This window comes from Phaeoacremonium minimum (assembly GCF_000392275.1).
Source record: "Phaeoacremonium minimum UCRPA7 unplaced genomic scaffold PA7_03_scaffold_503, whole genome shotgun sequence".
NCBI classification, from domain to species: Eukaryota; Fungi; Ascomycota; class Sordariomycetes; order Togniniales; family Togniniaceae; genus Phaeoacremonium; species Phaeoacremonium minimum.
Genome location: NW_006921405.1, coordinates 11,418 through 21,766, shown reverse-complemented (window position 1 = coordinate 21,766; position 10,349 = coordinate 11,418). Strand labels below are relative to the sequence as shown.

At 52.4% G+C, this 10,349-nt stretch overlaps 2 protein-coding genes across 2 annotated transcripts; one reads left to right on the top strand and one right to left on the bottom strand.

Moving 5' to 3' along the window:
* Positions 1–264: 264 nt before the first annotated feature.
* UCRPA7_7182 (putative 3-oxoacyl-(acyl-carrier-protein) reductase protein) lies at positions 265–1,023 on the bottom strand (the record flags this gene model as incomplete). The annotated part of the gene is made up of 1 exon (XM_007919714.1): positions 265–1,023. One exon carries the CDS (start codon positions 1,021–1,023, stop codon positions 265–267), a length of 759 nt encoding a protein of 252 aa, XP_007917905.1.
* A 2,743-nt stretch (positions 1,024–3,766) lies between these two features.
* On the top strand, positions 3,767–5,977 carry UCRPA7_7181 (putative flavin-binding protein; the record flags this gene model as incomplete). The annotated part of the gene is made up of 5 exons (XM_007919716.1): positions 3,767–4,460; positions 4,529–4,635; positions 4,697–5,229; positions 5,291–5,744; positions 5,831–5,977. 5 exons carry the CDS (start codon positions 3,767–3,769, stop codon positions 5,975–5,977), a joined length of 1,935 nt encoding a protein of 644 aa, XP_007917907.1.
* Positions 5,978–10,349: the final 4,372 nt, after the last annotated feature.

Below are 10,349 nucleotides of genomic sequence, written 5' to 3'. Positions count from 1 at the left end.
TTATCCTTGTCCCAAAGGCTTCAAAGCACTCACCTACGTCAGTGCATTAGTAACAATCAATTTTTTCAACATATTTCCTAGTCTATTTAGTATGACTGTCCAAATTCTATAAATTAGTCCATATATAAATACGTTCTGTTCTGCTACTTAAGATGCCATTCCTTATATCATAGCTGAAACAGACTTTCAAGAGGCCTTCTCATTGCAACAGTGACCTATAGTTATTACATGCTATTTCTTTTCTACTAAACGAATATGGGCCTTTTAAGCAATGGACATTTTCATACCCCCATTCGCACAGATGACGCTTCCGGTAGTCCAAGCACTCTCCGGCGAACAGAGCATGTCGACAGTCCCGGCGATTTCAATGGTGAATGCAGGTCGCCTGCCTTTCATCGGGCCCTGGACCACTGCATCAAACATATAAGCATCTGGTCCGGCCATGGCCAGGACACTAGCCTCGCTATTGTATGCGGCCAAAGGTGCCGCATCAACATACGGCTGGTTGATGTCCCAGAAGGCTGGTCCTGCTTCTTTATACATGTCTCCCCATGCGGGGCCAGGGTTGATGGCGTTAACAGTAGCCCGCTCGCAGAGTTCTCGGCTCCAGACACGAGTCATCGACTCTACGGCTGCTTTACTTCCTGCGTAAACGGACTGGCCCTGGTAGCCGATGGAAGAAGATACGCTGGAGACAGACACGATACGGCCCGACCTGTCAGTGGGAAGGTATGGGGCCACAGCTTGCGTGATCAAGAGGGGAGCCAGGACATTTACTGTGTAGACCCGGTTGAATTCTGTTGCGTCAATGGCGCCTTGCTCCGCATCATTTAGATGCTGATTTGACGATACGCCCGCATTGTTGATCAAGATGTCGATTTGGAGAGGCTTTCCTGGGGAGTACAACTCGAAAAGACTCCTCGCAGCCTGTACAAGTTTCTGGGACGCATCTTCGGGGGTTTGAAGATCAGCTTGTACGCTGCTGCAGTTGATCTGGTGTGCCGAGGAGAGCTCCCGACACATTTGCTGAGTCGGGGCAGTTGACGAGTCTGACGAGTAAGCCAGCAGGAGGTTGCATCCTTTGGCTGCAAGCCGGCGTGCCACAGCAGCACCAATGCCTACAAAGGCTTCATTAGCACACTGAAATATTGACACAATGGACCATAAGTGGCCAAATGATAATAGCCTACCCCGAGAGCCTCCTGTAACAATCCCAAGTTTGCCTTCGTATGATCGTGTCGAAGTCATCATGAATTGTAAGACAATGAGTGATTGTAATTGTTAGATGAAGCTGTAGACCAGTCTCTTCAAACGAACGTATCCATCCGCACACCCCCATCTCTGCATCGACATACCTGCCCTAATTGGAGGGCCTCTTCATCGACAAAAAGCGGTCGGTCACAAACGCATCCCGGCCGGCGGCGTCTGAACCGGTGTCGAGAAAGTTGAACGCACATAGCGTTTGAATGCCCGTCGCTTTTGTGGTCTCTCGGACCACGTTCCGGGCCTATCATGTTCCTGCCTAATCTACTAAGGTGCGACGGATCATGGATGCCATGCCTTCTTCCGGAATTTGCAGACCACCTACCTGAGCTGCTGCCCCGTATTCTCCGTACCGTACCGATTGTTTCGGGGGATCCGCCGACGACGATGACCCAGTCTATCATCTGCCCTGCTTTTCTATTGGCTGGCTATTGAGCGGCTTTCATTGACTGAATGAAGGTCTCGTCAGGAGAACTGCAGTCCGAAGAGTCGTGAGACCTTGATGATAATCCTGGAAGGCTGGCTCGCTCGGAAAACGAGCCGCAATAAGCTTGCCAACCCCACACAACCCCGCACTCCAAATAACGTTAACGCTAGATAGAGTGCACGGCTGCCGATTCCGATCTCGGGGCGGCTTGACCCCCGTCTTGGTGCTACTCGGCCCCACTACGGCGGGCATGTCCCGCAGGAGCGCGTCAGGTACATCGTCGTACATGTACAGATCATAAAATCTCCTATGTAATCCTCTTCGAATCTTGGGCTATTCTTCATTAGGCATAACCTACTTATCCCGCGCTACAGCCATGGGTCCGCGTCTTGAGCACGAGGTCAGCATGACCGGGTCGTTGTCTGGACTCGGTCGCGCCGATACTCTGCGATATGCCGAGGAGGGAGCCAGTGTTGTGCGCCGTCGAGACGCATGAATTCATCACGCAGAAGGCCCGGAGAAGCCAAATTTGTCAAGACGGATGTCACCCCTACGCAACAATGACAAGCTCTTGTATCGGCTGCCGTGCAGGAGCTCAGCAGATTGAAGGTGTTAGTTAGGTAGCCGCTGACACAACTTGATCCAAACTGGTCAACAATGCTGGTGTTGGACTGGAGGCGCTTCTCCCTGTTGCTCAAATCCATACTACGAATGAGGATATCTGGGATACCACCATGATGTTCATCTCCAAATCTGTGTTCCTTGGATCCAAGTTTGCCATTGCCCAGATGCTTGCGCAGGAACTTCGCCCCTCTGGTGGCCGGGGCTGGATGATGAACATTTCCTCCATCATGGCGCTGATTGGAGGCCCGATCAACCGTATGTTATCTCCGCCTTTTGTCGACCTAGTTCTCTTTCGAAGGGCAGATGTCTGAAGAGAACGATATCATCCTACTGCGCTTCCAAGGGCGCTGTGAGCAGTCTTACACGCCAAATCGCACTAAATCACGCACCCTTTCGCATCCAGGCCAATGTCATTTGTTCGTGCTGTAACTGGACTGCTGCTGGACGTCGGTTGATATGCCAAACACACGCGTCAGACATTTTCGTTTCAGATATTCAAAGTGCCATATTCAAGGAGCCAACTGCATGGGAGACAGCCATGCGGGATATGCAGCGAAAGCACTCTTTCAACGAACCTGGAAACCCCGAGGATCTCGCTAGCTTTTGCTGTTGTGTTGGCTAGTAAGAATGCGCGCTGGGTCACCGGACCATCAATGCTGGTTGACGGATGTACACTGCTCGATGATTCTGGCTTAGACATATTGGAAATTCTAGATATATCGGTATTTATTGCCAAGTGACATACACAATGGAAGAGACACATTAAACTTGAATTTCTAACCACAGAGTTGCCGGGGAAAGCAATCCTTTCGATCAGCGTGAGAAATTACAAACACTTGCAACTTTCGTTACAGAGTCGCCGTCCGAACTGTATTCAAAGGCTTTCTATAGACTTCAATAGAGCCATGTATTCCAGCCGCAATCCCCGTCACTCTGTGTCTCTCCCATCATCAATGCCGAGAGTCATCAGGAGGCCCCCCAGAGCTGGGAGAGGGACCCGCCTCGGGCGGCCACAAAGGTTCTGCACTACATGTACAGTACAGTACAGACTCCGTGACATGTAGGTAGGTAGTTCGAACTGCGGGTCGCGGAGAAGCGCCACTCGGAGCATCGCCGGGCCCCACTCAAACCCGCTCGTCTTTCAACCCCGGATTACTCGTCATGCCACGTCCGAATGTGAATGGGCGTTGCCCCGTCTGGCTCATGCCTCGGAAGATGAGCGCGCGGGCATCACGGCCGAGTGGCCACTGGAGAATGGCATGTGCGGCCCAAACTGCAGCGTCAGGCGATCCTCGCTCGGGCTTGCGGAGACGTGGCGGGGTGTCGATGATGTGCAGCTTCGCTTTTTAAACATTTACATATCCTTCTTCCACCGCTCTATTTGCGGCCAAGCCAACTTTCTCCTCAAACAACCCACCCAGACCTGTATTTCAAACCCTCTCGGGCTTCATCATGACCGCTACAGTACTTACGAACGGCACGAACGGCACGAACGGCACGAACGGCACGAACGGCACGAACGGCACGAACGGCATGACGCCTAAACGATACGACCACATCCTTGATTTGCCGCAGCCGCCCCCCGTCAGGACGACTCCGAATGCTTGGAAGGTCGCCCAGGACTGGCTTAGCAAGCTTCAGGCCAAGTTCGTCGCCAAAGATTTCTCAAATCTCTCAGACCTCTTGCACGATGACTCGTGGTGGAGAGACCACATTGCCTTGCAATGGGACTTGCGGGCCCTGCACGGTAGAGAGACTATCCAGAAATTCCTGACGGAGAACCAGCAGTCGGAATTGACGAACTTCCGCCTGCAGGATGGGGGCGCGTTTCAGCCCAAGTTGGAAATCGTCAATAGAGAGACTGGCCTCGCCTGGATCTCTTCCCTCTTCCACTACGAGACTCGTGTCGGCCACGGCTCTGGTGTTCTGCGGTTAACGCAGGAAAGCCCCGGTGTCTGGAAGGCTTATTTAGTCTATACAACCCTCCAAGACTTCAAGGAGTTCCCTGAGCCGCTCAACGAGAAGCGTCCCTACGGCACGATTGACTCGATGCCTGGCGGTCTGGCAAAGGGAACATGGTCTGAGCGACGGGCGCGGCAAATCGAGTTCCTCGACGAGGAGCCCAAGGTTCTAGTCATCGGTGCCGGTGAGTGAGACCATGCTACCAAAACTCGCTGAAGCCATGGGACACAGCGGTCCTAATATCGTTCGCAGGCCAGTCGGGTTTGAACGTTAGCGCCCGTCTACAGCAACTCGGGATCACCACTCTTGTCATCGACAAGAACAATAGAGTCGGAGATAACTGGAGGAACCGGTATAGAGTAAAAAAGGACCCTTATCCTGCGGGTAGGAATAGATGTAATGCTAACACGCCACCTATAGACCCTTGTCACGCACGACCCTGCCGAGTTCGTTCACATGGCCTACCTGCCCTTCCCCAAGAACTGGCCTCAGTTCACCCCTAAAGACAAGCTGGGTGACTGGTTCGAGGCCTACGCCTCTCTCATGGAGCTTAACGTGTGGACCAAGACCACCCTAACTAGCGCCACTTTCGACCATGCCACCTCCAAGTGGACCGTCGATCTGTTACGCGACGGCAAGCCCCGTACCATCCACCCCAATCACGTCGTCTTTTGCACAGGTCATGCCGGTGAGCCCAAGATCCCCTCGTTCCCTGGCCAGAAGGAGTTCGAGGGCCTGGTATACCATGGCAGCCAGCACGAGGACGCCTCCCAGACCAATGTCAGGGGCAAGAAGGTCATCGTCGTAGGCAGCGGCAACAGTGGTCACGATATCGCAGAGAACTACTACGAAAACGGCGCCGACGTGACCATGCTGCAGCGGAGCGGCACATATATAATTTCCCTTGACAAGGGTGTCTTCATGCTTCACGAGGGCGTGTACGAGGACAATGGGTGAGTCTGGCCAAACCTCCATTTCCCATTGCGAAACGTGTTAACCTGTGTCCTCCCACAGTCCACCAACCGATCAGGGAGACGTCGTCGGCGAAAGTCTACCCTACCCCGTCATGTTCGCCCTGGGCAAGGACCTGACCAAACGCATCGCCGAGGTCGACAAGGAAACTCTCCACGGTCTCGAGCGCGCTGGCTTCAAGCTCGACTCGGGCATTGACGACTCTGGCATGGCCCGTCTCTACTTCACCCGCGGCGGCGGCTATTACGTTGATTGCGGCTGCAGCAAGCTCATCATCAGCGGCAAGATCAAGGTCCACCAGAGCCCCGACGGGATTTCTGGCTTCACTCCGAAGGAGCTGGTCCTCGCCGACGGCACGAAGCTCGAGGCCGACGTGGTAGTCCTGGCCACAGGCTACGACAACATGAGGACCACCGTCACTAAGATCATGGGCGAGACGGTTGCGGCGCGGTGCAAGGACGTGTGGGATCTGGATGAGGAGGGCGAGCTTAATGCTGTAAGTGATGGACCCTTCCGTCAAACACCATCCAATGGCATCCATGAACATATCCACGAACAAGCCATGCTAACAACTTCTCATAGATGTGGCGACCAAGCGGTCACCCCAATTTCTGGTACATGGGTGGTAACCTGGCCCTTGCTCGTATCTACTCCAAGTACCTCGCTATGCAGATCAAGGCCACCGAGGAGGGCCTGAGTCTAATTGGAGGAGCTCATAAGCAGAAATGACAGGAGTGCTTTTAAACTTCGCGTACATAGATTAGATTCTCTGTAGAATGACCGGCCCCTGCTTGGGATTCCGAAATGAAAGTCAACTGAACAAGTGTACAGTCCCCAAGCTCATCCCCACTTTGCAAATGAAGCCGGGGCAATGAGTAAATAATGCATCACACCGAACACCTTTGAAGACACCAACTCCGATAAAAACAACTACACGAGAACAGCTAGCCTTGGCTACAGTTCTTTGTTTTCTTCTTCTTCTTCTTCTTTCCCTCTCGGTAATAGAATTTAATGTTCAGGGCTAGAGGACATCAAAGCCGTTACCGTACGCAAATCCACCAGCAGGACCCAAAAAGTCGCCGCCGACCTGACCCTGGCTGAGCCACGTGAAGCTGTCCTCGAAACCCATATTTGAGAGTGTGTTAGCAGACTGATCCATTACGATATGTGAACTGTCTGGGATGGCCCTCATACGGGCGAGTGTGTTTGATGGGGCTGTGTTCCGTATGGACCTCGGGGATACCGAGTTTGTCACAGCTCTATTGTCTGCAGATAGTCCATCACGTCAGTACGCGCCTATGCAGTGAATATAATGATAGACAAAGGTGATCTCGCTCTTACCGAGGACACTTTGTATGATATCTCGTGCGCGCAGCGCACTTTCGAGTGAGGATCCTAGGAGCTGCAGACTTGCGACGGCTTCCTGCAACGACTCTCTCCAGCCAGTCGCCAGAGTGTGGTCCGGCATGTATATCAAGCATGTCGCCTGGACAAAGCTAGCCGTGATCAACCAGGCTGTTGCATACCACGCGAAGCCCCGTCTGACAACATCGAGAGACCTCAGAAACCCACAGATCGAGGCAGTACATTCATCTGCTGCTACGAGACACGAGTTGATCGGCTCGACTGCCATACTCAACTGTGCGCCCGCGGCGATCGCATCGAATACAAAAGGTCGATGCAGAACAATCCGCAAATTTAGGCACCTCCAGAGGAGGACCCTCTTGGGGAACTCCAGTCGCGGCTCGAGTACCGAGTTCTCGTCAAAGTAAGCAGGTAAGCCGCTTCTCCAGTGCCGGATGCTTTCTTCCAGCTTCATAGCCTTGGCATAGCTTGGCCGACGGTGCGTGAGGAGCTCATCGTGGACCACATTTGCTATCTTGGCCAGCTTCACTTGTTCGACAAGACACGACGCCACAGTGGGCTCAGGTCTCTCAGTGGGCACTTGATCCATGTCCACAGCAAGCTCCAAGTCATCCAAATTAGCCGGCAATTGCACATTTACCCCCACCAACGACGCAGCCGGGCGACCGAGCGCTAACTGTGCACCGGATATGAAGACGAACAACGTCCACCATGTCCGGCGACGGATTTCCATGGTGAACGGGGAAGTGCTGGGCATGTCGAACTCTCGATGTAAGCCAATAGCTAGCGCCATGCTAAAGGCAGTGCCGATAAGGATGAAGCCGGCATTTGGCTTATTGCGTTTCTGCAGATAGTTGGCGAGCAGGGTCAGGGCTTGTACATAGCCTAATGATCCTTTCTCAAGGATATCCATGCTCAAGTATCTCCTCGCCTCCTTGAAGAAAGGGAAATCACCATTTATGTCGCTGGAAGCACTAACAAAAGCCCCAATGGCGAGAACTGAATTATACAACAAAGGCCAGGAGCCGTCTCGAGGCTTGGCAAGGGCGCCTAGTCCAGGTCAGATATTCCGAACCATAGACGGCGATATAGCCAAAATTAGCAACGGGAGTGGACTTACCACAGACTCGGGCTCGAAACGTACCCTCGTGCAGTATAGGGTAGGCTGGGTGGTAGAGTTCAAAGTAGGAATCGATATACCGGTTCTTGGCTGGCAATGGGTGCGACGCAGCGTCTGGCACCTCTTCGTCGTCTAAGCCAGATAGTGGAGAGGCGGTATAGATGATGGGAAGACTGGGTGGGAGCGACCGAAGGAACTTGAGGGCTGCTATGCCGGACTGCGGCCCCGTGTATCCCGATTTGTGTGGGTCAGAAGTTAGGAAGGCCATACCATCAATCGACCGCTCTGGATCTTCTGATTCATCAAACTCGAAGTCCTCTGCGTTGAGGTGCTCCATCGGAGGCCCAGGCATCTGTTCTGCCGCATCATCGACTAACCCTGTGTTATGGCTATTGTCGGGGGCTGCATCCTGGATATAAGACGACAATGGTCTGTCCCCAGATTCGCTGGTAGTCTTGGGGAGACTGCGAAGGGCCGTGTCGAGATCTATATGGGGCAGGTAGATCTTCCACGCTTTTTCCATGTTCCGGCGCATGCTCTCGCTGTCCTGGAGACGCCTAATATGTGAAGAAATGGTCAACTTGTTCGGGTTTCCTCCCTGGATTCACAGGATAACTGAGCCGACTCACCTCTGCAGCGAGACAAGTCTCTGCGAAGGCGACGAGTACCGGCATGGTTTGGCGTCACGGGTGCAGTTGACGCATCGGTCGCCGCTGCCCGAGCAGCGGATCTTGCGTCGCTTGCACTCATCACAGGCGAAGGACTTGCGTATGGGTCGGAGAGCATCGCTGGATTCACTCATGGCTCCCAGGTTGGCGAGCAGGTGGCATGAGAAATCGCATCGGCGACATCAGTTGAATGAGGGGTAAGCGCAACAGGATCGCAGAAGTCGCGAGGTGCTAACGTTAACTTGGCTAGCCACGAGACCTCCTCCACACTCCACATTCTGGAACCCCACCAACAGTTTTCTTGGACCATGGTTCATGGGACTCTTTGATGAACATATTGGCATTATGTGCGCCTCACCTGGTTCATGAGCGCTGCTTGCTGCGGGATGTTCTAAGTTCTACACAACGAATGAAGCTCCTAGCCAAGGGGGGGATCTGACCACAGGGTTGGGATATCGGTGTACTGTGCTCAATACAGTGTCGCCCGCGCTTCATCGTCTGTGGCCGAATCCCTGAGAAACGTTTCAGGACATGAAAGAATAGCGTGTTCTCGTGGGATCCAGCGTTCACTCGCAGAAGCTCAGTCTCACCTAATGCTGTCCATTCTTCTTGCTGAATCCTTCCGTCATATATTGTAGATCACGACATAAGATATAATGGATGTTGTGAAGTGCAGCGGTTTAACATTAAGTTCATATTTGGCTGAAGCTATCGTATCTTAATGTCAAGAGATATTAAAGGGTTGAAACCTGACAAAAGTCGGATGACAAGATAAAAAGAGAACAACAACTCAAAATGACCCAATTTGATACCTTGATTCCGGGGTCGACCCAGAAAGGTAATTATCGGCCCAGATAACCAAGACACATACGACTTTCCTCGAATGACCTTCTACTGGACTGATAAATAAGAGTTAAGTTCAGTAGTCCATGTCGTTTGCCGATCTGGTCAGATAATGCCCAGCTTGGGCAGGTCGGCATGCTCTGACCACTTCTCCAAGAGGACAAGCAACAAATTAACCTATGATTGCCCAAACGAGTATTCAGTAACCAGTTAGAAGAGCGACCAGGCATTCTGTGCTCATGTGGGGGCACATAACTATATTTCTTGGAGGTGGTGTATCTACGGTAAGAAACAGTTCAACAGAACCACAATACGACCAATCCCTGGAAAGACATTGGAGTTTCACACGGAAGAGCGCGATGGCCCGGCAGTGTACGCCAAGATACAACAATCAGGCAAATCCAATCTCCGGACAATCTCCGGGGCAAGGTGGATATCCTCACGTGTAGCACAAACACAGTCGTCATGCTCGGTGATATCTCCGTGCCCCTCGGGCTTGCGCCGAAGCTAAATAGCCCCTAGACCTCCTGCTCATGTTAAATGCGGTATTCATCTACAGAGCAGTATGTTTAACGTCCCACTCCCTATCACCTGACTCGCTCTTCAAGCACGCTAGGAAGCTACATGTAATGTAGACGCAATCCTATGAGAGGGTCGGTGCCCTCCTCCATCAGAGGGCACGGGCAATGCTCGCCTTTCGCAGCCTGCAGGCGGAGAAAGTTCTCGCTTCCCCGCATCTCGTCCCCCCTTGTTTTTTGTTTTGTTTTGTGGAGACGATGACGTGCCTCCGAAGAAGGATTGCGGAGCATCCCCAACGAAGGATCGCGGGGGAAAGGAAGTGGGGCGGGAAAGGGGCTAATCAAAGTGCGGTCCGAAATAATAGTTCACTTACTAACAGAATAGTGATATATTTAACAGTTTCTCACGTTTGAGAAGTAATAAGATGCTAATAGTGATACATTTATGTTGGAGATTAGCCCAGGGAAAGCGAGCGTTCATTCGGACAACTAACCGCTACAGTGTCAGATGCACACTTTTCGTGAAGTTCAACTTTGAAGACGGAAATATGTCTTTAATTGCATTTCTGTGACAGAACATATAAGCC